Source organism: Oncorhynchus nerka, linkage group LG13, assembly GCF_034236695.1.
Source record: "Oncorhynchus nerka isolate Pitt River linkage group LG13, Oner_Uvic_2.0, whole genome shotgun sequence".
Classification (NCBI taxonomy): Eukaryota; Metazoa; Chordata; class Actinopteri; order Salmoniformes; family Salmonidae; genus Oncorhynchus; species Oncorhynchus nerka.
This window is the reverse complement of record NC_088408.1, coordinates 38,658,754-38,686,613: the sequence shown is the minus strand read 5'-3', so window position 1 is coordinate 38,686,613 and position 27,860 is coordinate 38,658,754. Positions and strand designations below refer to the sequence as shown.

Here is a 27,860-nt window from a genome sequence, read left to right as displayed (position 1 = left end):
TCTCATTTGATTTGGCATAAAACTCTTTATTGAATGACATGACAATGATAAAAGGCAGTGAAAATTCGTTTTTTAATGAGATGACAAAACAATGAATTCTGATTGTTGCTAGCCAGCCCTGACCAAAAGATGCTACCTGATTGTCACGAGGGCTTTCATAATCTCGGCACCCAGAACTAAATCTCTGCACTGTCACAAGAGACTAGGGCTTCCATGACTCATAGTTTAGGTAAATTCATTAGCAAGATACAGCAGACTTAGGCTGTAGTGGTATAGTGGATTGAGCTCCCCACCCACCTAATCAAATTTAATTCAACTAGTGGTGTGTTGTGTTGTAGCTGCTCCCCCTGCAGGCAGAGGAGTCATGTGTCTAGAATCTAAAATGTAATGTTGGCGTACACATTTTCAGTAGACACACCTGGGAATTTACAGAAAGAGAGACAGTGCCCACCCTCACGTCCAAAACACACCAGATGAAGTGAAGACTTGTTAGCATGTCTCTCCTTATCATCTGTGTGACTGAGCAAGAGTGAGTAAATATTGATACAACCAACCTCCTGATCGGAGGATAACTTTATCATACACTCATTTGACGACAGATATGCCAATACAGGTACAAGGCTATTTACATACAGTATTTCCCCCCCAAATCCCCTCCACCAATGCCAACCAAAAATCGACCCCTCTCCTAGCATTTGAGTTCTCCCTTTCCTCACATATCCATGACTAGCATAGTAGTTGTTTCCTCCCAACCAAAGTAACACAAAGGTCAAAGGTCCTCATCCCTGTAGTGCCGCCTGTAGATCCATTAGTTAAGAGTCAGTAACAACAAGAAACATTGGTTCCCAACGATTCCACATCATAACATCAAGAGGAGGAGCAGGTTGTGTAATTATAATAGGTGGGTTTGGTGATGGACAATAATATGAATCTATGCTAGCATATAAGTGAATGGGCTTCACCAACATACTGCAAGTAGTCATACAGGTGAGAGCATGAAAGCAAATCTGTTACAGTTGGAGAGTAAAATGTACTTTCCCAAGTGTATTACTCTAAATGGAATTACATGGACCCAGACAGCTTAAGAACAATATCACAAGACTTAAATTGGGGTGGTGGGGGTGACAATGTGATCGGTTATGCGGGTAAGCCAATTTGGTTAAATGCAATGGTATTATACTGCAGTTATGGACACAGAGAGGACCACCGACTGAGGTAACATATTTCTATAGCTTTTTTTTATCTGCAAAGTCCCCTCATTCATCAGGCAAAAGCAAATACAATATCTATGCATATTGTTCTTTTCTCATGACAAAGAGTAGAAATAATACCACAAAAATATATCTTGTTTGAACATATGTACATTCTTTCTATCATGTCCACAGAGAGAGGCAGATATATCTGCATTTTAGTGGCTAGCAATCTTTGATATAAAGCAACATGTTCCACTCTAAATGCTACGTTAAAAAGTTCACACAGACTCCATTCTAAAGCTCCACAGAAGCTTAGGATCTCAAAGGTGGTCTGGCTTCATTTCGTTACTAAATCTATCAATTCCTATTTGGAATCAATTCTTTCCTGGACACTCATCAGGTAGACTTGGCTCAGACTGAGGCGTATGGTGCATTTGATTCACCCATGGCAAACGGTTCAATCGGTCTGCACATGGACTATTCCCCTCGCCGCACAGTGATCATGTCAACACTGTGCGTGAGAGCAGGAGGAGTAGAGGCAGAGTAAGATGAAGCTGTCGATGAGCAGGATGCCATAGAAACACCTCTGGGTGTGCAGACTTCTGCCTCTCTGGAAGCGTGTCAATAACACAGACAGTAGCAGGAAGAAGGTGGCTATGTTTAAGATGAGAAATAGTCTGATATAAGAGGATGAGTTCGACAGACTGTCACTGTTGGCCGTCGCCAACTCGTGGACCTCCTTGAACTTGCGACCCTTCACGAAGCCTCCCTTCCGGGCTTTTTTGGAGTCTCCATAATCCATAAAGGCCCTGGAGTCGCCGTCTTCCTCGGGGCTCTCCTCAATAATCCTCTTTGTTGTCTTCGATCTCTCCTTCTTCTCCTTTACCTCGATCTGTCCAAAGATGTCCGGCAGGCTCTCTGAGAGCTTGTCCCCAAGGTTCCCCAAGGCTTTATTGGCCCCCTTGCCCTTGCCCTGTTTCTTAGTCAGAGCAAACATTTTCTCAATGGCCTCCGTCTTCTTCTTGTCGGAGAACTGGAGGAGGCGCTCGGCCGTCTTGCGGAAGCTGGCCGTGTTGAGCACCCGGCCCAGGATGTGTCTCTCCAGCTGCTGGAAAACAGGCTTGGCGTGCTGGAGGTTGTCCTCTACTACGTTGACATACTCCTCTACCTCCTCCGGCGTGCTGTTCTTCACTCCTGCTGCTTTCTCAAATACTATTTTCTTCTGGTCCACCAGCACCATGGCGAACAGAGGCTTGGTGGTCACCTCCCCGGTCAGCAGGTAGATGGTGTAGGTGTGCTCGTTGGTGGCCAGGTAAATGTCCACCCTGTTAGCATCGCCACGCAGACTAAAGCTCTGCACGTCCACCCCTGGCCCAAAGAAGATGTAGGCCACCCTGGTATGGGGATACCTCAGAGGCATTGTCACATTCACATAGTTAGAGCCGTTATAGGGGTAACCACGGGGATAGTTCCAGTACCCCAAGACCCCTTTCTCACTGAAGCCTGTGTCATCCATCCAAAACATTTGATATGGGTCTTCCCCATGTCTGACAAAGGCTCCGTGCACACCGTCTATTTTGGTGTCCTTAAAGGGCAGGTCCGTGTTGTGGAAGAAGGCACTCATGGCCCTGGTTGGGCTGTCTGTCTCCAGATGGATATGATCAACCAGGACCAGCAGCTGGGGGTGCAGGAGCAGCAGGTTCCTCTGGAAGCTCCTGATCTTCAGGTCAGGGTTGTAGGCCGACTGGCCCTCCCCACGGATGAACACCATGCCCTGCCTTTCCAGAGCAGCCTCCACCCTGCCCTGGGCGTCCGCCGGCAGCCCCACCTTGTACTTCAGCCACTTGGAGTCGCAGGCCTCTGTGACCTGGCCGTCCCATGGCTTGAAGCAGCTTCCCGAGGTAGCCGGGGAGAACAGCACTGCGTTGTTGAGGAAGGTGTACTTGGGCCCGTACAGAGCCTCCGTGATAAAAGGAACACCGTTAGGGGCGAACGTAAAGCTGTTCTGGTCAGGGTGCTCGTGGCCAGCGTTAAAGTTCCGCCACCCTTTGATCCAGTCTTTGTACTTGTTCCTGTGAACGATGTCAAATATGGCCCGTCCACCCAGCTTCCCCGACTTAAAGGAGAGGAAGGTGTGGTTGGTGTCTGCGGGTAGAGAACTTCCATAAGTGACGACCCCCCAGTCCTCAAAGTAGTGGAGCTGGGATGTACCAAAGTCTGCAGGAGCCCTGGGAGTCAGGCCGGGATCATACCTGCAGAATGGAAATAAAACAACAAGGAATGAATGTCATACATTTGAATTCAGTTGCTCTAAAAGCAAATATTTCATTAATAATTGAGTAAATCAGCGTATACACTGAGTGTACAAAACATTAAGAACACCTTCCTAATATTGAGTTACATCCTTTTTGCCCACAGAACAGCCTCAATTCGTCAGGGCATGGACTCTACAAGGCGTCGAAAAGCATTCCACAGGTTTGTTGGCCCATATTGACTCCAATGCGTCCCACAGTTGTGTCAAGTTGGTTGGAAGTCCTTTGGGTGGTGGACCATTCTTGATATACACAGGAAACTTTTCAGCATGAAAAACCCAGCAGCGTTGCAGTTCTTGACACACCCAAACCAGTGCACCTGACACCTACCACCATATCCTGTTCAAAGGTACTTAAATATTTTGTCTTGCCCATTCACCCTCTGAATGGCACACATACACAATCCATGTCTCAATTGTCTCAAGGCTTAAACATCCTTATTTGACATGTTTCTTCCCTTCACCTACACAGATTGAAGTGGATTCAACAAGTGACATCACCTGGCCAGTTTATATCATGGAAAGAGTAGGTGTTCCGAATGTTTTGTACACTCAGTGTACGACAGTACACTTAAACCAATAGAGAGAGAAAGAGCGAGAGAGAAAGAGACAGAACGAGAGAGAGAGAGAAAGAGGCAGAACGAGAGAGAGAGAGAGAGAGAGAGAGAGATTCTCACCAGAGGAACTCTGTGTGCAGTGTGCACCATCTCTGTCCCTTCCCGGCCTGTCCCGGCCCCTCCAACACCCGGTTCTGATGGATCATCTCAGCCAGCCAGTTTCCACTGCCGTTCCTCATCACATAGCGATCCAGGAACACCAGCTGGCTCTCGGGCCCGTAGAACCAGTTGTAGTTGGAATCTGCTATGGCTACAGTCCTCTGGAACCCTGGTGAGATGGAACAGGCCAGGGCAAAATATCAATATGGATTATTTTACAGTTAAAATATAGGAGAAGGCAACTTCAATATAGTGGCCTTTCATACGGGTTTGTTGGAGGATTATTGAATGTTATTATCATAAAACTCTGACAAATATGAAGTGACAGCTACATATTGTCCAAGGTCCAGTTCAGCTGTACTAACCACATAGCTTTCTATTTGATTGAATGCATAGTAATACATATGCTACAAAATCATGATTCATTTCTTTCCTTTTCTTACTGAATAGGTCACAAAAGCTTTTACACCCATGCATGCCATGTCCTTAACATAAGGAAATGAGCCAAACTACGGGCCCTGTTGAGATCGTAGCTCCCTAGCTTTATCGATGAAGCCATTTCCCCAACACAAAGAATGGCAGTCTGGTGCCAAAAGAGATCTTAAAACCTAGCAACCGGTAGTAAATACTTAACCACAATAAATCACATGTAAGCCAAAAACAATAACGGCAATAACCAAAATCAGTGCACAAGCGGTACGACAATACGCGCGTTTCCCCTTTGTAAAAACATCCCTTCTGTGATGCAAAACTAGACCTTGGATAAACAAATGCCCAATCCAAATGATGTGGGGGTCTGTGTGCAGGAACACTCGGGTGATATTGGTTTGTTCACGGTCTGTCTTTGTAAGTCCAACACAAGATACATTTAAAACACGGCTCCTGTTTACAGTCTAACCTGTTGGAACACCAACAAACCCCATCATTTGAACACAGATACATACAGTGGGTTACGGATCCCTTGATAAAGATCAGCAAAAAAAAGACTCTGTATTGTCAGCCTCCCGGCAGAGGCAACCAGGTTTTTGGCAAAAATGTCCTGCTACTTGGTCAATTTCATAGTGCCGTTGACCTTAACAAGGACCACAGTACCATTGGAAGCAAAATAGCCCCATAACATCAAACATCCACCACCATATTTAACTGTAGGTATGAAGTACTTTTCTGCATTTGCCTCCTTTTTTCGACTCCAAATCAACCACTGGTGTGCACGGCCAAAGAGCTCTATTTCCATGTCATCTGACCATGAGGTGACATGAAAATATAGCTCTTTGGCATACAATATAGCTCAGCATTTGTATTCTTTACTTTATAGTCTTTTCCACTCATCTTCATCAAGGGTGCCAATAATTATGGACCTGACTGTACAGGGTCAGTGAGTGCAGTGCAGTCACATAGTCCGCTCAGGCAGAAGGTAGTTAGGCAGGATAATCTGGGAGAGAGAAAGCTGGCATTGTGGATAGTGAGTCCAGCGTTCTCCTGGCTGCTGCAATTAAGAACTGCTCTCTGAATGTAGCAGTGGCGCCCAGCCCCAGTCACAATACAGAGAGTGTTGGCAGAGGGCTATAAAATGTCCAGACCTGAGAGCCACTCCTCCAGCGCTACCCTCCCCCTGACCATAAACCAGGAGAGGAGAGAAGAGGAGAGCAAAGGAGATGAGGGAAGAGGGGAGATGGGGAGGGCTGGATCAGCATAGCTCTGACAGCCCCCCAGGAAGGTAACGCATGCATAACCCATATCAAGACAAACGAGCAGTCACCCTCTCTAACATGGGGGTAATGCACCGAGGGGGGTTTCATGCCTAATCTACTTATAACTTGGACAATGTTGCCAAGAAGTGCCACAGAGGTTTGCTAAGGCATTTAGGAACACTTACAGTTGATGTCGGAAGTTTACATACACCTTAGCCAACTACAGGTTTTCACAATTCCTGACATTCAATCCTAGTAACAATTCGCTGTCTTAGGTCAGTTAGGATCCCCACATTATTTTAAGAATGTGAAATGTCAGAATAATAGTAGAGAGAATGATTTATTTCAGCTTTTATTTCTTTCATCACATTCCCAGTGGGTCAGAACTTTACATACACTCAATTAGTATTTGGTAGCATTGCCTTTAAATGGTTTAACTTGCGTCAAACGTTTCCGGTAGCCTTCCACAAGCTTCCCACAATAAGTTGGGTGAATTTTGGTCCATTCCTCCTGATAGGGCTGGTGTAACTGAGTCATGTTTGTAGGCCTCCTTGCTGGCACACGCTTTTTCAGTTCTGCCCACAAATATTCTATAGGATTGAGGTCAGGGCTTTGTGATGGCCACTCCAATACCTTGACTTTGTTGTCCTTAAGCCATTTTGCCACAACTTTGGATGTATGCTTGGGGTCATTGTCCATTTGGAAGACCCATTTGCGACTAAGCTTTAACTTCCTAACTGATGTCTTGACATGTTGCTTCAATAATATATCCATATAATTTTCTTTCCTCATGATACCATCTATTTTGTGAAGTGCACCAGACCCTCCTGCAGCAAAGCGCCCCCACAATGGCCAAACAGCTCTAATTTAATTTCATCAGACAAGATAGTGAGGTAGCCAGACAAAAAGTATGATCTTTGTCCCCATGTGCAGTTGCAAACCGTAGTCTGGCTTTTTTATAGCGGTTTTGGAGCAGTGGCTTCTTCCTTGCTGAGCGGCCTTTCAGGTTATGTTTTGCTGTGGATATAGATACTTTTGTACCTGTTTCCTCCAGCATCTTCACAAGGTCCTTCACTGTTGTTCTGGGATTGATTTGCACTTTTCGCACCAAAGTACGTTCATTTCTAGAGACAGAACTTGTCTCCTTCCTGAGCGGTATGACAGCTGTGTGGTCCCATGGGTTTATACTTGCGTACTATTGTTTGTACAGATGAACATGGTACCTTCAAGCATTTGGAAATTGCTCCCAAGGAGGAACCAGACTTGTGGAGGTCTACAATTATTTGGCTGATTTCTTTTGATTTCCCCATGATGTCAAGCAAAGAGGCATTGAGTTTGAAGGTAGGCCTTGAAATAAATACATCCACAGGTACACCTCCAATTGACTCAAATGATGTCAATTAGCCTATCAGAAGCTTCTAAAGCCATGACATCATTTTATGGCATTTTCCAAGCTTTAGTGTATGTAAACTTCTGACCCACTGGAATTGTGATACAGTGAATTATAAGTTAAATAATCCGTCTGTAAACAATTGTTGGAAAAATTCCTTGTGTCATGCGCAAAGTAGATATCCTAACCGACTTGCCACAACTATAGTTTGTTAACAAGACATTTGTGGAGTGGTTGAAAAACAAGTTTTAATGACTCCAACCTAAGTGTATGTAAACTTCCGATTTCAACTGTATTTAATCATTGCTAACTTGCACTGCATTTAATTTCAAAATAGCCTGTCTTGCTGCCTATATAGTATCTGTATCACCTTTGCATCTATCACGTGACATCTAGACTAAATGCACTGTTAAAGATAAAAAGTCGATCGAACCAAGCAACTTCTTCAAAGGGAACATTAAGAGGAGAAAAAACACCATTAAGAGGAGAAATGAAGTTATATTGAATAGAATGGCAAAGAACACACACACAACATCTATAGCAGCTGTATTACCTGGCAGGATGGTCCTGTACATGAAGGCAAAGTGTTTGTGGAGCCAGGGGTGGTCGAAGTGGCTGATGGAGAAGTGTCTCTGCACCAGGAACATGTACTGGAAAAGAGAGCGGGTGGTGTACGTCCCGTAGGCCACGCCCTCATACAGCGAGCCATCCGTCACGTCCTGCAGCAGCACCATAGACTTCTCCATGATGGCCAGGACCTGCTTGGTCCACAGGTAGGCCTCCTGCAGGTAACCTGGAACCGTACAGAGGAGAAACCAGGGTCAGCTTATTGGTTTTCCAAGGAAGGTCATGTTCGTCAATGTCTCTGGAGCAGTGGCTCCCAAACATTTGTACTGTACTGCTGTCACCCAGCCAAAGTGTTTGTTTTCTTGAGACATACCCCAATTAAGCTCGGTGTAAAGTGTGGTCTCAAGTGAGGTTGATCATAAATATAGTTACAGTAAGCTACTCAGTCAGTCACATTCCCATTTTCTTTCCCGGAACATCATACTGGAACCTCCCGTTATGCATGGAAAGTATGAAACTACCATACCAGACTAATGTATAGTCTCTCTCTCTCTCTCTCTCTATGAGAAGAAGTGACCACATAAACACTCCAGCCGCAGTTCATTGAGAATCCCAGTCCATCATGGGTGCCTGGCAGCTACCTGGTGGACTGGATCCACCCGGACACCACAACCCACAGCCCAGCTCCGGAGCTGGCGTCCACCCCAGTGTTTGGTTTGGTCTGGGAGACCAGTGGCCTACACAGAGCAGGTATTTACCATCAAACAGGAACTGCTGGCACACAAAGACCACATTTACACAAACGGCATCTCACTACGCTCACACCCCGGCTCCACACAGTGTTTGGACTGTTCTGCATTTTCCATTATTAGACATAGGCATCATGTATATAGGAATTCATGAACTAAAAAAATCCAATTAACCCTACGAAGTCAAAAGCTATAAATGTCTTCTCCCACCCATGGCTCAAACACATCCCATATAGTCACACTGTGCTTTAGCAATGTCCTCCTCTACCCCTCTAGGATTTAATGATGTTGCCTTCGTTGCTGTTATTAGGGGCTTTTCTTCAGCCATGCTGTTAGTGATGTTACTGGCTCTAGATCTCTGAAGCTCCCATCAGTACACATTAGTCATCTACACGTTGAGAGCCGCTGTTTGGGGAAGGTCTGGTCTGTTAACTCCCCAGCACCATCACAATGAGATCTGTAAGAATGTGGGAGGTCAAGGGATGGTGCCATTTGACTTGACTTCTACTCCTTTAAGGTTCTTCGCTAATTATGATTAGATGAGACATTGAGACATTTCTGGTTCTTCTTAGTTCATTTCAGGAATGGACAAAGAATGATTTCCTAAGAATGGAATAACTTCAAATGTTATGTATGATCAATGAGTTACGCTCCCGAGTGACGCAGCGGTCTAAGGCACTGCATCTTAGTGCTAGAGGCGTCACTACAGACCCTGGTTCGATTCCAGGCTGTATAACAACTGGGCGTGACTTGGAGTCCCATAGGGCGGTGCACAATTGGCCCAGCGTCGTCCGGGTTAGGGTTTGGCTGGGGTAGGCCGCCATTGTAAATAAGAACTTGTTCTTATTAACTGACCTGCGTAGTAAATAAGTGGTTAAATGTTTATTAAAAAATGTAACTGATAGTTGTCTACCAAGAGTTTATGCTTCATTTATTGACATGATAATCATGCATTGGGAGAATGAACAAGTCTAGACAATTGCTTCAACCTGCATCCAGTAGAGAGAAATATAATTTTCCACACTGTACCCAACGGGCAAAGACACTCGATAGACATTCAATTTTGCTTGACATTTGATTAAGTTGTCAACAATCTTAAACCAAACCTGTAAACCCTGTTTGTGGTTGAATATAAGGTCAATTACATTGAAATAACAAGGGAACTACGTTGACTCAACCCATTTGGTGTAAAATAGACACTTTACCACAAATGAATCAAGTGTTCACGTGTAACAGCTTTCAAGGAAGCAACACAATGTGGTGTGACTGTGGCTATGACTTTGAATGGTTCCCAGAGTCCCAGCATTCTGCACCAGATAATAAAACTCAAGCACCTGGGTGGCCGTAGCAGAGAAGTGGGTGATTGAGGCCTTAGGTTTAACTACTGATGCTTAACTATAGATGAACTCAGGGTAAACTATGCCACATATGACTGTCCAATTAGGAGCGGAGCTAGGCAGCCGCAAAGCACCAACATGCAGACACCTGCATCAGGAATGCACTGATCCTCTGTAAGCTGCTGTCCTGTGATCTAGTCATCTGGACAGAGCCCATACAATATCCCCGTCTGACTCACAATCAAGGCATGAAATGATACGAATACAGTATACCTACAGTACCTACATGCTGTGCTTAACATTCCCATACAGGTCTTAAGACGTTTTATGCTTTGGACAGATACGGTACGTCTCCCTTTATTTTCAACAGACGGAGCCTATCCCTTCCTTGTGAATAAATGCTTCAAAATGGCTTTTTGGCTTCGCCTTTTAAAATGATACACAGGAAAAGAGGTGCTGTGTTATTCCATAAATCGGAGTAATATAGACCTGTGCAATACAATAGCTCTGAAAGAAGTGTGACACGAGACCAATGTTTGCTCTTGATTTCTTCTGGCAGTACCTTTACAGGCAAAGTTCCCTTTATTCACTGAGATCTTAATGGAATAATATTTGCGTGTAATGTCATACTTTTGCACAGGATATGAATGACAAATCCGTGACAAGGGAATGCAGGAAGTGAATAGGATCGTGTGCAGAGCACAGTCAAATAATTATGCGGGAGTTAGTTCCCTTAAATGAACTGGTCCAAGAATGAGAAAGCGAACAGTTATCACGTTCCGTCAATCTGTCGCACTCAAAGCAAATACTATATGTTAGTTAAGCCACCTTCTAATGAGATACTCTTAACAATTTGCAGCCAAATTAAAAACTTTGAAGTGCAAAGTCAGCTTTAAACGTTTACACAGTCAGCACAAAGACACCAGGCCTTGACCAAATGACATTTTTCTTCCAAGGTAAAGAGAAGAGGTAACAACCTATGCTGCTGGACCTCTGTTTTTCCTCCACTTGAATAGGAAACAAGCTGATCCATAACAAAGAGGGGTGCTATAATTCTCCAGAGTCTGCACCTCCTGCCCCCCCCCCCTCCCACTCACTACCACAAACAAACCAGCCTCAAAGAAAAACCACGGTGACCACAGTCATCTCCATGCCTGTTGTCATTTAGTCGACCCTTGTTCTTTTTCTACCAGAAACATTTCCCTTGTAATCAAACTAGGCTGTACAGCAGTGCTGGGAACAACAAGAACAACTTCACCTTCCTCTGGCCTCGCTGCCTCTGACTTAAACATCCAAGAATATACAACCAGGACATTTAAACCAAAACAATAGAGGGAACCGTTTTCAAATGTACAGTAAATAACAAGGCTGTTTTCTAGACATACGTTCCTTCCTTTCACACTGAATCTACTAAGAAAAACATTGGGAAAAGGTCCATCCAGAATGTTGTGGAATGTTTCCATTGTATTTATTTTTTTTTTTTTTTTTTAAGAAGAAGAAAATTCACCTTTATTTTACCAGGTAGGCCAGTTGAGAACAAGTTCTCATTTACAACTGCGACCTGACCAAGATAAAGCAAAGCACTGCGACAAAAAACAACAACCCAGGGTTACACATGGGATTAACAAAAGTACAGTCATTAACACAATAGAAAAATATATATACAGTGTGTGCAAATGGCATAAGGAGGTAAGGCAATAAATAGGCCATATGTGCAGATGATGATGTGCAAGTAGAAGTACTTGCAAATGAGCAAAAAAAGTAAATAAAAGCAATATGGGGATGAGGTAGGTAGTTGGATGGTCTATTTACAGATGGGCTGTGTACAGCTGCAGCGATCGGTAAGCTGCTCAGATAGCTGATGCTTAAAGTTAGTGAGGGAAATATAAGTCTCCAACTTCAGCGATTTTTGCAATTCGTTCCAGTCATTGACAGCAGAGAACTGTAAGGAAAGGCAGCCAAAGTGTGTGTTGGCTTGGGGATGACCAGTGAGATATACCTGCTGGAGCACGTGCTACGGGTTGGTGTTGTTATGGTCAACAGTGAGCTGAGATAAGGAGGCGGTTTACCTAGCAAAAACGTACAGATGACCTGGAGCCAGTGGGTCTTGCGACAAATATGTAGCGAGGGCCAGCTGACGAGAGTATACAGATCGCAGTGGTGAGTGGTATATGGGGCTTTGGTGACATAACGGATGGGACAGTTTGCTGATTATAGTGTCGGAGGCTATTTTGTAAATGACATCGCCGATGTCAAGGATCGATAGGATAGTCAGTTTTACGAGGGTATGTTTGGCAGCGTGAGTGAATGAGGCTTTGTTGCAAAATAGGAAGCCGATTCTAGATTTAATTTTGGATTGGAGATGCTTAATATAAGTCTGGAAGGAGAGTTTACAGTCTAGCCAGACACCTAGGTATTTGTAGTTGTCCACATAGTCTAAGTTAGAATCGTCCAGAGTAGTGATGCTAGTCGGGCGGGTGGGTGAATAGCATGCATTTAGTTTTACTAGTGTTTAAGAGCAGTTGGAGGACAAAGAAGGAGTATTGTATGGCATTGAAGCTTGTTTGGAGGTTTGTTAACACAGTGTCCAAAGAAGGGCCAGATGTATACAGAATGGTGTCGTCTGCATAGAGGTGGATAAAGGAATCACCCGCAGCAAGAGCGACATCGTTGATATATACAGAGAAAAGAGTCGGCCAAAGAATTGAACCCTGTGGTACCCCCATAGAGACTGCCAGAGGTCTAGACAACAGGCCGTCCGATTTGACACACTGAACTCAATTTGAGAAGTAGTTGGTGAACCAGGCGAGGCAGTCATTTGAGAAACCAAGGCTGTTGAGTCTACAGTGAATACGGTGATTGACAGAGTCGAAAGCCTTGGCCAGGTCAATGAAGATGGCTGCACAGTACTGTCTTTTATCAATGGCGGTTATGATTTAGTTTAGTACCTTGAGCCTGGCTGAGGTGCACCCGTGACCGTCTCGGAAACAGGATTGCACAGCGGAGAAGGTACGGTGGGATTCGAAATGGTCAGTGATCTGTTTGTTAACTTGGCTTTCGAAGACCTTAGAAAGGCAGAGTAGGATAGATATAGGTCTGTAACAGTTTGGGTCTTGAGTGTCACCCCATTTGAAGAGGGGGATGACCGCGGCAGCTTTCCACTCTTTAGGAATCTCGGACGATACGAAAGAGAGGTTGAACAGACTATTAATAGGGGTTGCAACAATAACTTTCGAATGAGAGGGTCCAGATTGTCCAGCCCAGCTGATTTGTACGGGTCCAGGTTTTGCAACTCTTTCAGAACATCTGATATCTTGATTTGGATGAAGGAGAAGCTGGGAAGGTTTGGGCAAGAAGCTGCGGGGTGTGCGGAGCTGTTGGCCGGGGTTGGGGTAGCCAGGAGGAAAGCATGGCCAGCCATAGAGAAATGGTTATTGAAATTCTCGATTACCGTGGATTTATCTGTAGTGACAGTGTTTCCTAGCCTCAGTTCAGTGGGCAGCTGGGAGGAGGTGATCTTATTCTCCATGGACTTTACAGTGTCTCAAAACCTTTTGGAGCTACAGGATGCAAATTTATGTTTGAAAAAGCTAGCCTTTGCTTTCCTAACTGACTGTGTGTATTGGTTCCTGACTTCCCTGAAAAGTTGCATATCGCGGGGACAATTCGATGCTAGTGCAGTACGACACATGATGTTTTTGTGCTGGTCGAGGGCAGTCAGGTCTGGAGTGAACCAAGGGCTATATCTGTTCTTAGTTCTACATGTTTTGAAAGGGGCATGCTTATTTAAGATGGTGAGGAAATTACTTTTAAAGAACAACCAGGCAAGTGCAGCTATGGAGAATAACCCAGGGCTGACTGAACTGAAATTCCAGCCCAGACTGCTTCTCTCCTCAGGGGCAGAGGGGACTGCCTGGCAAGCCTCCCCTGGAGGAACCAATCTCAAATAAGTCATTTGGAACTGGACTGTAGCCATCCATTTAAGGCGAATGTGACACAGGAAGGATGTAACTGAGGAGGAATGAAGTTGCCAAGATGAGACCACATTATTCCAAAGAGGAAAATGAATAGGCTGAGCAGAAAATGACCAATCTACCGATCTACTGGATCTATATACAGTTGAGGTCGGTAGTTTACATACACCTTAGCCAACTACATTTAAACTCAGTTTTTCACAATTCCTGACATTTAATCCTAGTAAAAATTAGTAATTAATTAATCAGTTAGGATCGCCACATTATTTTAAGAATGTGAAATGTCAGAATAATAGTAGAGAGAATGATTTATTTCAGCTTTTATTTCTTTCATCACATTCCCAGTGGTTCAGAAGTTTACATACACTCAATTAGTATTTGGTAGCATTGCCTTTAAATTGTTTAACTTGGGTCAAACGTTTCGGGTAACCTTCCACAAGCTTCCCACAATAAGTTGGGTGAATTTTGACCCATTCCTCCTGACAGAGCTGGTGTAACTGAGTCAGGTTTGTAGGCCTCCTTGCTCGCACACACCTTTTCAGTTCTGCCCAGAAATGTTCTATAGGATTGAGGTCAGGGCTTTGTGATGGCCACTCCAATACCTTGACTTTGTTGTCCTTAAGCCATTTTGCCACAACTTTGGAAGTATGCTTGGGGTCATTGTCCATTTGGAAGACCCATTTGCGACCAAGCTTTAACTTCCTGACATGTTGCTTCAATATATCCATATAATTTTCTTCCCTCATGATGCCATCTATTTTGTGAAATGCACCAGTCCCTCCTGCAGCAAAGGACCCCCACAACATAATGCTGCCACCCCCGTGCTTCACGGTTGGGATGGTGTTCTTCGGCTTGCAAGCCTCCCCCTTTTTCCTCCAAACAGTTTTATTTTCGTTTCATCAGACCAGAGGACATTTCTCCAAAAATACGATCTTTGTCCCCATGTGCAGTTGCAAAGCGTAGTCTGGAGCAGTGGCTTCTTCCTTGCTGAGCGGCCTTTCAGGTTATGTCGATATAGGACTTGTTTTGCTGTGGATATAGATACTTTTGTACCTGTTTCCTCCAGCATCTTCACAAGGTCCTTTGCTGTTGTTCTGGGATTGATTTGCACTTTTCGCACCAAAGTACGTTCATCTCTAGGAGACAGAACGCGTCTCCTTCCTGAGCGGTATGATGACTGCGTGGTCCCATGGTGTATATACTTGCGCACTATTGTTTCTACAGATGAACGTGGTACCTTCAAGCGTTTGGAAATTGCTCCCAAGGATGAACCAGACTTGCGGAGGTCTACAATTTGTTTTCTGAGGTCTTGGCTTCTTTTGATTTTCCCATGATGTCAAGCAAAGAGGCACTGAGTTTGAAGGTAGGCCTTGAAATACATCCACAGGTACACCTCCAATTGACTCAAATTATGTCAATTAGCCTATCAGAAGCTTCTAAAGCCATGACATAATTATCTGGAATGTTCCAAGCTGTTTAAAGGTACAATCAACTTAGTGTATGTAAACTTCTGGAAACACTGGAATTGTGATACAATGAATTATAAGTGAAATAATCTTTCTGTAAACAATTGTTGGAAAAATAACTTGGGTCATGCACAAAGTAGATGTCCTCACCGACTTGCCAAGACAATAGTTTGTTAACAAGACATTTATGGTGGTTGAAAAACAAGTTTTAATGACTCCAACCTAAGCGTGTGTAAACTTCCGACTTCAAATGTATATTTTTTATGTATTTTTTATTTAACTAGGCAAGTCCGTTAAGAACACATTCTTATTTTCAATGATGTCCTTAACAGTGGGTTAACTGCCTGTTCAGGGGCAGAACGACAGATTTGTACCTTGTCAGCTCAGGGATTTGAACTCAGGGATTTGAACTTGCAACCTTCCAACCTCTTACCACTAGGCTACCCTGCCACCCATATCTAGGCTACAGAGTAGATACTAAAGGAACCGTCTGAAATCTGATAATGATAATCATGGTGTTTCTCTGTGTTTCTCTGCCCGCCCGCACACACACACACACCTGCACACACACGCGCACACACGCACACGCACACACAGTGCATGAATCAGTGGTACTCACCCTGGGTCATGTAAACCAGGCTGCCGGTGAGGAGAGCCACACAGTTGGTGGGCTGGTGGTTGTGCAGGTACTGGAAGCCCCAGCCGCGGATGTAGGACTTCTCATACATGTAGCGTGTAGCGTTGCCGATCACCTGCAGGAAGCGCTCCTGCTGCACCTTGCTCAGGTACTCATACAGGAAATCATACGCTGTGGCGAAGCCAACCAGAGAGTGGGCTAGAGGAACCTCATCCCAGGGAGCATCCTTTACCAACCTGCAAGACACAGAGAAAAGGATAGATAAGTATAGACATATGTAAGAAATACATGTTCAAGACTTAACCCTGTGAGACACAGGGTTGTAAAATTGCAACGCTGCCTGTTCAGTGCTATTTCTAGGCATAAGTGACATTAGCGACATTTTTTTTTGGGGGGGGGGGGGGGGGGGGTGAGTCAGTCAGGATCTCAACCTACTGTTATATTAAGTAGTAGTAGAATACAAAAGGTGCAATTTCAAAATTTGGTTGTGCATCAGCAGTTTTCCTCTTGTTACTCTCTCAATTAGCCCATGTCAGCTAAAATTTTATAGATTTCTAGGTTCGTTAGTCTAGCCAGCTATCTAAACCTTTTATGAAGCTGGTTGAGAGAATGCCAAGAGTGTGCAAAGCTGTCATCAAGGCAAAGGGTGGCTTTGAAGATTCGAAAATCGAAAATATATTCACATTTCTTAACACTTTTTTGCTTACTACTTGATTCCATATGTGTTATTTCATAGTTTTGATGTCTTCACTATTATTCTACAATGTAGAAATAATAAAGAAAAACCCTTGAATGACTAGGGGTGTCCAAACTTTTCACTGGTACTGTATGTGTGGTTAATGTGTGGTTTATGAGGTCCGATTACTGCCATTTAGGACCATCAATTTCAACATAGAGAAGTAATTAATCCAGAAAGGACAACTACATATTGCTAAAAGTAAGTTATATAGTCTGCATACATAGAAAACCCACAAGTTGATTCATTCAAATATATACACTACCGTTCAAAAGTTTGGGGTCACTTAGAAATGTCCTTGTTTTTGAAAGAATAGCACATTTTTTGTCCATTAAAATAACATTAAATTGATCAGAAATATCAGTGTAGACGTGGTTAATGTTGTAAATAGCTATTGTAGCTGGAAACGGCAGATTTTTTTATGAAATATCTACAGAGGAGTACAGAGGCCCATTATCAGCAACCATCACTCCTGTGTTCCAATGGCACATTGTGTTAGCTAATCCAAGTTTATAATTTTAAAAGGCTAATTGATCATTAGAAAACCATTTTGCAATTATGTTAGCACAGCAAAACACTGTTGTTCTGATTAAAGAAGCAATGAAACTGGCCTTCTTTAGACTAGTTGAGTATCTGGAGCATAAACATTTGTGGGTTTGATTACAGGGTGAAAATGGCCAGAAACAAAGCACTTTCTTCTGAAACTCATCAGTCTATTCTTCTTCTGAGAAATGAAGGCTAATCCATGTGAGAGATTGCCAAGAAACTGAAGATCTCGTACAACATTGTGTACTACTCCCTTCACAGAACAGCGCAAGTGTAGCCGATGCGAAATGGCTAGCTAGTTATCGGTGGTGCGCGCTGGTAGCATTTCAATTGGTGACGTCACTCGCTCTGAGACCTTGAAGTAGTGGTTCCCCTTGCTCTGCAAGGGCAGCTGCTTTTGTGGAGCGATGGGTAACGATGCTTCGAGGGTGACTGTTGATGTGTGCAGAGCGTCTCTTGTTCGCGCCCAGGTTCGGGGCGAGGGGACGGACGTAAAGTCTATACTGTTACACAAACTGGCCCTAACCAGAACAGAAAGAGGAGTGTGAGGCCCCGGTGCACAACTGAGCAAGAGAACAAGTATATTAGAGTGTCTAATTTGAGAAACAGATGCCTCACAAGTCCTCAACTTGGCAGCTTCATTAAATAGTACCCACAACACCCGTCTCAACTTCAACAGCGAAGAGGAGACTCTGGGATGCTGGCCTTGCAAAGAAAGGCAGAGTTGCAAAGAAAATGCCAAATCTCAGACTGGCCAATAAAAAGAAAAGATTAAGTTGGGCAAAAGAACATAGACATTGGACAGAGGAACCTCTTCACTGTTGATGTTGAGACGTGTTTTACTGGTACTATTTAATGAAGCTGCCAGTTGAGGACATGTGAGGCATCTGTTTTCAGCTAAAATAGTAATTTACAACAATGTCTACACTTTCTACACTGAGTACAGGTTAGTTGAGGTAATTTGTACATGTAGGTGAAGTGACTATGCATAGGTAACAAACAAACAGCGAGTAGCAGCAGTGTACAACAGGGGGGTGCCAATGTAAATTGTCCGGCGATTTTTATGAATTGTTCAGCAGTCTAATGGACTTGGGGGTAGAAGCTGTTGAGGAGCCTTTTGGTCCTAGACTTGGCGCTCCGGTACCGCTTGCCATGCAGTAGCAGAGAAAACAGTCTATAACTTTGGTGCCTGGTGTCTCTGATAAATTTATGGGCTTTCCTCTGACACCACCTATTATATTGGTCCTGAATGGCAGGAAGCTTGGCACCAGTGATGTACTGGGCCGTTCGCACTACCCTCTGTAGCGCCTTACGGTCAGATGACTAGCAGTTGCCATACCAGGCAGTGATGCAACCGGTCAGGATGCTCTCGATGATGCAGCTGTAGAACCGTTTGAGGATCTGGGGGCACATGCCATATCTTTTTAGTCTCCTGAGGGGGAAAAGGTTTTGTCATGCCCTCTTCACAACTGTCTTGGTATATTTTGACCATGCTAGTTCGTTGGTGATGTGGACACCAAGGAACTTGAAACTCTCAAACCGCTCCCCTACAGCCCCATTGATGTTAATGGCCTGTTCGGCCCGCCTTTTCCTGTAGTACACAATCAGCTTCCTTTGTCTTGCTCACATTGAGGGAGAGGTTGTTGTCCTGAAACCACACTGCCAGTTAATTGACTTTCTCCCTATAGGCCGTCTCATCGTTGTCTGTGATAAGGTTTACCACTGTTGTGTCGTCAGCAAACTTAATGATTGTGTTGGAGTCGTGTTTGGCCACGCAGTCGTGGGTGAACAGGGAATACAGGAGGGGACTAAGTACACACCCCTGAGGGGCTCCAGTGTTAAGGATCAGCGTGGCAGACATGTTGTTGCCTACTCTTACCACCTGGGGGCGGCCCGTCATGAAGTCCAGGATCCAGTTGCAGAGGAAGGGGTTTAGTCCAAGAGTCTCTAGCTTAGTGATGAGCTTCGTGGGCACTATGTTGTTGAATGCTGAGCTGTAGTTGATGAACAGCATTCTCAATTAGGTGTTCCTTTTGTCCAGGTGAGAAAGGGCGATGTAGAGTGTGATTGAGATTGCATCATCTGTGGATCTGTTGGGGCGGTATGCGAATTGGAGTGGGTCTAGGGATACTGTTGATGTGAGCCATGACCAGCCTTTCAAAGCACTTCATAGGTACCGATGTGAGTGCCACGGGTTGGTAATCATTTAGGCAGGTTACCTTCGCTTCCTTGGGCACAGGGACTATGGTGGTCTAATTGAAACATGTAAGTATTACAGACTAGGTCAGGGAGAGGTTGAAAATGTCAGTGAAGACACTTGACAGTTGGTCCGCGCATGCTTTGAGTACACGTCCTGGTAATCCGTCTGGCCGGATTTGTGAATGTTGACCTGTTTAAAGATTTTGTTCACATCGGCTACCAAGAGCGTTATCACACGGTCATCCAGAACAGCTGGTGCTCTCATGCATGCTCCAGTGTTGCTTGGCAGCTCGCGTCTGGGTTTCCCTTTGTAGTTTGTAATAGTTTTCAAGCCCTGCCATAGTTTTTGCTTGTAAGCAGGAATAAGGAGGATAGAATTGTGGTCAGATTTGCCAAATGGAGGGGAGAGGGAGAGCTTTGTATGCATCTCTGTGTGTGGAGTAAAGGTGGTCTAGGATTTTATTTTCCCTGGTTGCACATGTGACATGCTGGTAAAAATGTGGTAAAACTGATTTAAGTGTGCCTGCATTAAAGTCTTTGCTTATGGCCTTATAGAATTGGTTGAGAGCGGTCTTAGTACCAGCTTCGCTTTATGGTGGTAAATAGACGGGTACGAATAATACAGATGAGAATCCTCTTGGTAGATAGTGTGGTCGACAACTTATCATAAGGTCCTCTACCTCAGGGAAGCAATACCTCAAGACTTCTTTAATATTAGACATTGCGCACCAGCTGTTATTGACAAAAAGACACACACCTCCACCCTTCGTCTTACCAGAGGTAGTGTCTCTGTTCTGCCGGTGCATGGAAAATCCAGCCAGCTCTATATTGTCCGTTTCTTCATTCAGCCACGTCTTGTGAAACATAAGACGTTACAGTTTTTAATGTCCTGTTGGAAGGATAATCTTAATAGTAGGTCATCAATTTTAGTTTCTAAAGATTGCACGTTAGCAAGGAGAATGGAAGGCATTGGGAGTTTACTCGCTCGCCTCCGGCTTCTCAGAAGGATCCCTGATCTGCGTCCCCTTTTCCGGTGTCTTTTTTTCACGCAAAAGGCGTGGATCTGGGCCTGTCCAGTGAAAGCAGGATATCCTTCTCATCGGACTCATTAAAGGAAAAAGTTTCTTCCAGTCCCCGTGAGTAATCGCTTTTCTGTTCAGAAGTTATTTTCGGCCATAAGAGACGGTAGCAGCAACTTTATGTACACAATAAGTTAAAAAAGAAGTTACACAAAACACACACAAAAATAACAAAATTGCATAATTGGTTGGGAGAATGTAAAACGTCAGCCATGTTCTTCGGCACCATACTTATAGATCAAGTTGATCAATTTAGCTATTTCAGACAAAATATGACAATTTCAGATGTACACTACATGACCAAACATGATCGTGGAGGCTATAACAGCCTCCACTCTTCCGGGAAGGCTTTTCACTAGATTTTGGAACATTGCTGCCGGGACATGCTTCCATTCAGCCACAAAAGCATTAGTGATGTCAGGCACTGATGTTGTGCGATTAGGCCTATCTCGAAGTCGGCGTTCCAATTCATCCCAAAGGTGTTTGATGGGGTTGAGATCAGGGCTCTGTGCAGGCCAGTCTTGTTCTTCCAAACCGATCTCAACAACATTTCTGTATGGACCTCACTTTGTGCACGGGGGCATTGTCATGCTGAAACAAGAAAGGGCCTTCCCCAAACTGTTGCTTCGAAGTTGGAAGCACAGAATCGTCTAGAATGTAATTGTAAGCTGTTGCGTTAAGATTTCCCTTCACTGGAACTAAGGGGCCTAGCCCGAAATATGAAAAACAGCCCCAGACCATTATTCCTCCTCCACCAAACTTTACAGTTGGGACTATGCATTCAGGCAGGTAGCGTTCTCCTAGCATCTGACAAACCCAGATTTGTCCGTTGGACTGCCAGATGGTGAAGCGTGATTCACCACTCCAGAGAACGCATTTCCACTGTTCCAGTGTCCAATGGGGGCGAGCTTTACACCATTCCAGCCGACACTTTGCATTGCACATGGTGAACTTAGGCTTGTGTGAGGCTGCCCGGCCATGGAAACCCATTTCATGAAGCTCCCGACGAACAGTTCTTGTGATGACGTTGCTTCCAGAGGTAGTTAGGAACTCGTTAGTGAATTCTGCAACCAAGGACAGACCATTTCTATGTGCAACATGCTTCAGCACTCAACCGTCCCGCTCTGTGAGCTTGTGTGGCCTGCCACTTCGCGTTTGAGCCGTTGTTGCTCCTAGACATTTCTACTTCACAATAACAGCACTTACAGTTGACCAGGGCAGCTCTAACAGGGCATACATTTGACGAACTGACTTGTTGGAAAGGTGGCATCCTATGACGGTGTCATGTTGAAAATCACTGAGCTCTTCAGTAAAGCCATTCTACTGTCAATGTTTGTCTATGGAGATTGCATGGCTACATGCTCAATTTTATACACCTGTCAGCAACTGGTGTGGCTGAAATAGCCGAATCCACTCATTTGAAGGGGTGTCCACTTACTTCTGTATATATAGTTTATATACATAAGACAATATTTTCCATCCCATCAATGCTTTTGATCAATTTTTATGTGATTTTTATAGAATTTCAAAATGTTCTTACAACAAAATGTTCCTACCATTGAAGCTCAATGGTGTTTCTTTGCAACGTTTCCATAAAATTGTTCTACAAACTTGAAATAAAACGAACAGATTATTTTCATAATCAGAGGCCGATTAGAAGTATTTCTGAACGGTAAATACATGTTTTTCCTCATTTGGATCTATGCTTGGGTCTCACAGGGTTAATACACAAGAAAACAGTAATATCACGAAGTAGTATCCTTACAAATAGTCTTGAATTGTTTGAAATTCCGTTTTCACACTAGCCCAAGCAAGGCTGCAAAAACAAAAAGGGTAGTATATATTCTGGAAAGTGAAATGTCATCAAAAGCGTAGAGTTAAACTAATCCTTCTCAGGCTATTTGCATAATTTATCCAAGCTTGTAATCAGCTACTAAATAGCTTTTTGTTCTCTTTACAAAAGAACATGCAAAACAGCATTTTCACACATGCTTTAAAGTCCTACTCCAACATATCCTGCCTTTTAAAGTGCTGTTTAAAGTGCACTATGTGCTATTTGTAAAGTAGCTGGCACCTCAGAATGCTGACTGACTTCTATTTCTAAGAGGTACTAATTGTTAAATTGGCAAAATAGTCCATGCCCATGCATTAATCTCATATACCACCTGCTAAGAGGTGTTCTTTAAAAGCTCTTTCTGTGTAATTATAGTCAAATTGACTTCAGATGTGGCAATAAAAAATAAATCCAAAAAGCAACCTGTATTTTGAGCAGTTGCTATTAAAGTGCGTGCCATGTAATTACATTTTCAGCTCCCTCTTGACAATCGTTCCTCTCAGAACATCTAAAAGACATAGGTTGAAATCCATTCCCCTCATCACATGGACCCATAAACTTTACTCAGTGCCAAATATCAAAACAGCTGCCTGCTTTTCTTTTAAATGCGACTCTAATATTCATAAATACCGAAGATATGCCACCACCCTCTGGCAGCATTTCTTCCATTTGATTTAGCTAATACATTATTTCCATCTGTCAACGACCTGAGGAAGTTCATTGGGAATAAATGTTCCTTCTACATGGGTTTAAATTAAATTGAATAAAAAATGATTTCAACTTTATTCATCAAGAAAGGAGTTTCAATTATGTTTCATTACAGTCTTTGGTTCACCAACCAAGTTTAATGCACTGTATAAGTAGTTAGAATGAGTGAAGTGATTCTATGTCACCACTGTACTGTATATTACATTACGCCAAAGCACACAAGACGTCTCTTCTGTGTGTTTACACATGAACTGCCTTAAAAACCGAACCAGGGAACCAGTGCGCCACAAGCTGGAGTTGGAATATGGAATAAGGCTCTCCTCAACAAGTTGTTGGAGACATAATTGAAGGTCACAGATACCACAGTTGACTGATTCCTGGAGCCACTTTTAAGGATCCCTGAGAGATTCCAAAGCCCTAGTAAATGTGCGGTTGAGGAGAGAACTCACATTGTGTGTAGTTAAAATGTGAAAACGTCCTTGTGGGTTTTCATTTCTCAACATGTGGCACAGACTTCCATTTTGTGAGAAGTTTCACAAATTTGAACTAATGGTAAACTGTACATGTACCAATGAACACTGACCCTAAAGAAAACATTTTTCTCTGAAATAGGTTGACTAGACACAGCAGCTGATGGCTAAATAGAGGATTAAAACAACGGAGCTGAGGTAATGCTTATTTCTGAAAAGGAATGAGAGAAAGGTGACACTTGAAAAGGGAAGCCCCCTGACCACGAGGCTGATAGCAGAGACCAGACGTCCTGAGAACGCAGGCGACATGACTAAATTGGCAGCGACAGTGAAACACCTTGCCCGATATATCAGAGACCCCTCCTTAACATTGAATTCCTTGGCTTGGGACGTGCAGAGAAAGCTTGCTATAATGCACTTTCCTAACTGCACTGCAAGAGGGAAAAAATGAAACCACTGAAGTTTCACAACCTTCACGGGCGGTCAGGGGTCTTCTGAAGTACAGTACTGTAAGGGTTGGCTAAATATACAGCAACAACATGCAGTCTCATTGCTGGCCTCTTCTTAGCTTATTATTCTTATGCAACAGAAAGCGAAGAAGTCTGCAAGATAGTACAGCCTAGTACTGTATAATGAAAATGAAACATAACATCATCCAGACTACCTAAGCTATTCCCCTCTGAGTCTATAGACTGGGAGAGTCATTCGCCCATCCCTTAGGTTGGGGCTGAACAATGTGAGATGCAGATGAGATTTCCCATGTAACCCCTCTGAGAACCCAGGTAAAATGTTTTTCTTAGCCTCTCACCACCACCTGAACCCTAGTCCACCCATCCCACTGCACCAGGCCATTCAGCTCAACATCTGAACATTTCATTTCCTTTGAACGGGAGCATGTTAAGCAATAAATTCATACAGCTGCTAAACACATTTCCTGGACCACAGGGCATCTCTTCCACAGGTCTGGCCGGCCACAGTGAAAACTGAACAGAGATACTATGGAGGGGGATTGAGTCAGTTAAAGGTCCTCTGGAGAGGAGGAGGATTTGGCATTTTACCCCCAGTGGTCACATGGTGATAGGAAGGAGAAATACAGATAGCAGGCAGCATCTGTACCTTCTCCAAAAAGACCAGTATTGTTCACGTAATGAGAAAAACGTGTGGGAGTTTTTCTTCCCGCTTAAGGGTAGGCTAAGCGATTTTCTGCAATTGAGAAGTGGGCAATTCACTTATGGGTTGAATTTGAGTAACTACACAGTAACTGTTTCCACAGGGGCATATCTGATTGTATCTCTTATTTCGTGTCCCTATAGGTTAGGGATGTTATTCACAGACAATTGATTGCAACTGAAAATTCATACAAAAATAAGGGAAAAACAAAGATAGAAAATATACCAACTAGGCTGAGCTGCCATCCTCTCCATGTAATCCTTGGCCAGGTCGAGGGCCCCGGCTCTGTGTGGGTAGAGCAGACAGAACATAGACAACACTCCCAGGTTGTTTCCATACACCTCGTTCCAGCGGGCGCTGAACTCGGCCGGGCTCCAGGGGGGCAGGTAATCCTCAGGGTGCTCCAGCATGGCCTCCCCCGCCTCGCGGATCCTCGCGGCCATCTCCCGGTGTGTCCCAGCCGCCGCCGACTGCAGCTCCTCCACCTCGCCCTGGCCGAAGTACAGCATGGGGTGTCCATCGTAGTTCCCTCCCATGAAGGGTATCCCTCCACTGGGGTCTATCGTCTCCTCCGCCACCCCCACCACCGGGGCCACCAGGGGCCACAGTAGACTTATGAAGAACACTGTGGGGGCCCCTCGGGTGTAGGTCCTCATCCTCACATCAGAGAGGGCGCAGTGGCATTTCCAACAGAGCTCAGCTGAGAAGGGAAGGAGAGGGAGAAGAAAAGACTTTAAGAAAGCCAGACAGCCATATTGTCTCTCTCTCAACTCTCCCCAGCTTTTTCATATGAGGGCTACATTCCTTGAATAATTGGATACAGCTGTATTCCTGATCATTCTGGCTTCCCCTACTGTTCTGACAAGTTTTGAAACGCTTCAAGTAGACTGTAGACTGTGACAACTGAAAGGGAAGCTCAGATCTCTGTTGTAAAAATGCAACTTATCTATATGAATAATCAAAATAGACCGCCCCCCTTCCTCCTCCCCCATGTGTATCTTGAGAAGAGGTAGCTGTAATGTGTATAGTGTGCTATCATTCCTCAGATTGATAGTGTATCCAGCTATTGGCGAGAGGTGTGTTCATCAGGGTAGATAATCCTTACATTTGTTTGGCGGTGTCTCAGGTGAATCTAGCCATGTACACCCACATAGTCAGAAAGATCTCTGTGGTATTCTATTCGTCAGTTATAGTGGTTTGGCTTAACCAATGACTAACATCACCTGGTACATCTAACACTATGGTGGAGCAAGTCATCTCTTCTCAAGAACGTGGACATCCCTTTCAGTGCCTTACTCTTGGCACTTGCCTAGGGCAAAATCAAACGGTGTTGAATTTGAAGGTAGTCTAGAGAGTCTAGACTCTGGTCAGTCCTATTCACGTGAGTTTTATCGGCAGTGTATTGTAATACACAATTTAGTATGGCCTACTAAAAATGACACCAATGGGGACGAGGGAGCTAAATGTCCATTATTGTGCAGATGTTGCTTCACTTGACCAACTAGCTAGATATGACACCTGACCTCATAAACGGGCACATTCCAGTTTAAAGAGGCATCTGTAGTTTGAACAATAACAAAAGGGGTCAACTTTGTAACAGCTGAGGGATGAGGCTGGAGAAACACAACCATTCTCAAACTCATGGACAGAGATGTAGATACAAGGACTGACCATCCATGACATACAAACTATTTGTTTGAACCATTTTGAGGCTAACAGTATTTGTTTACATTTACATTGTTCACAAAGCATAAAACAACTTAATCTGTGGGGTTCTGATGGGGTATGACAGTTGTACTGAGCTCATGGGGGGGGATCTATAAATTCTATCCTTCAAGAATCAATGGGTATATTTAATTAAAATGGATGTAACAACTGCAGATTGCCCATCAGATAGTCTACCATTACTGCCATAAAGCCCATGAACCCTGGATGTGGAAGTGAAACCTATTTCTGCTATGTGTTTAGGGACGTGGAGATTGAGCACTGATTGGTTTAGGGGAATAAAGGAAACCAGTTGAGGGGGGCAGCTGTCCCTCTCCTGGGCTGGATTAACCTTTGACTGCTTTGTTTTCTTTCAATTTACACAAACATTACAAACGGATGGCACAAAATGGGCAAATCATTCTCAAATAGACGTTTAGTTTTTAAAAGACCTGTGCCCTTGAAACTTGATAAGACTATTTCAAATGACCACGTTGAGAAACAAATGACTATAGAATGTGTATTATGAAAACTATTCTATACTACTACATCACTCGAAAGTAGGCCTAATACAAACCCTAAACTCAAGGGTTTACAGTGGCAACCACCAATTCACAGTAAAGTAGCTCCACATATTATATTTCCTACCTGGCTGCTCACACATCTCCTTACCTTGGATAGTCTACATTCAGGTCGCTAGCGTTCTAACAAATGTTTTAGTCATATAAAAAGACACATTTGCCTTAAGTGTCCGTTTTTTTCATATCAGTAGGCTAGTTTTCCTCGGGTCATGGGAAATAAAATGGTCATATTTTAATACGTATACACAACTCGTGACAATATCCTACACTTGTACATATCGTATCTAATGTCCTTGTATGTGACTTTTGTCATCCGTTTCCCGAATGTCACAAGGACAAAAAAAAATATTTCGTTCATTATTCCGTGTAAATATGTACATCTACTTACATAAATAGTACTTTTCTCAAATGTAATTATTGAATTATTATTCCAACATCGAAAAACGTTTAATAACACACGGCATTAACGTATAAATATGCGCAGATAGCACACTGGATCCGAAGTCTTAAAAAAAAAAAAATCGATCGGTGGCTTGTTGTAAAAGAAAGAACAATACACTGATCAAGATTAGCCTACCTGTCAAAACCCGTTGTTGTACAATTGTAGTCCAGATTTGACACTCCCCCTACAAGTCATTTCTGTGTTATAAATGTAATCCCCGTGACATGCATCGATACGTTGATTCTTCAAGTAGTGAAACAAAGTATACCCTCTTTGCGCAAGGTTTTGGAGAGAAGAACGTCAGCAATTCTGCCGAACGAGGAGGGGCAGTAGAGGAAAGTGACTAAAGAAGTAGGGGAG

The 27,860-nt window shown here is 43.7% G+C and overlaps 1 protein-coding gene across 1 annotated transcript; it reads right to left on the bottom strand.

The window, feature by feature from the left end:
• Positions 1-27,806, bottom strand: dse (dermatan sulfate epimerase). Its single transcript, XM_029677005.2, has 6 exons — positions 27,636-27,806; positions 24,999-25,473; positions 16,014-16,267; positions 7,855-8,094; positions 4,182-4,389; positions 1-3,445 (listed from the first exon to the last, which is right to left on the bottom strand). The coding sequence occupies exons 2-6, from the start codon at positions 25,427-25,429 to the stop codon at positions 1,699-1,701; spliced, it is 2,880 nt and encodes a 959-aa protein (XP_029532865.1). The 5' UTR covers positions 25,430-25,473; positions 27,636-27,806; the 3' UTR covers positions 1-1,698.
• Positions 27,807-27,860: the final 54 nt, after the last annotated feature.

Excerpts from the sequence above, each read along its gene's own strand:
- dse (XM_029677005.2), bottom strand. The coding sequence starts at position 25,429 with ATGAGGACCTACACCCGAGGGGCCCCCACAGTGTTCTTCATAAGTCTA. Across the intron at positions 4,390-7,854 it reads GTACAGGACCATCCTGCCAG|GGTTCCAGAGGACTGTAGCC; the intron begins GTAATACAGCTG and ends CCATCTCACCAG. Across the intron at positions 3,446-4,181 it reads CTGCACACAGAGTTCCTCTG|GTATGATCCCGGCCTGACTC; the intron begins GTGAGAATCTCT and ends TCCATTCTGCAG.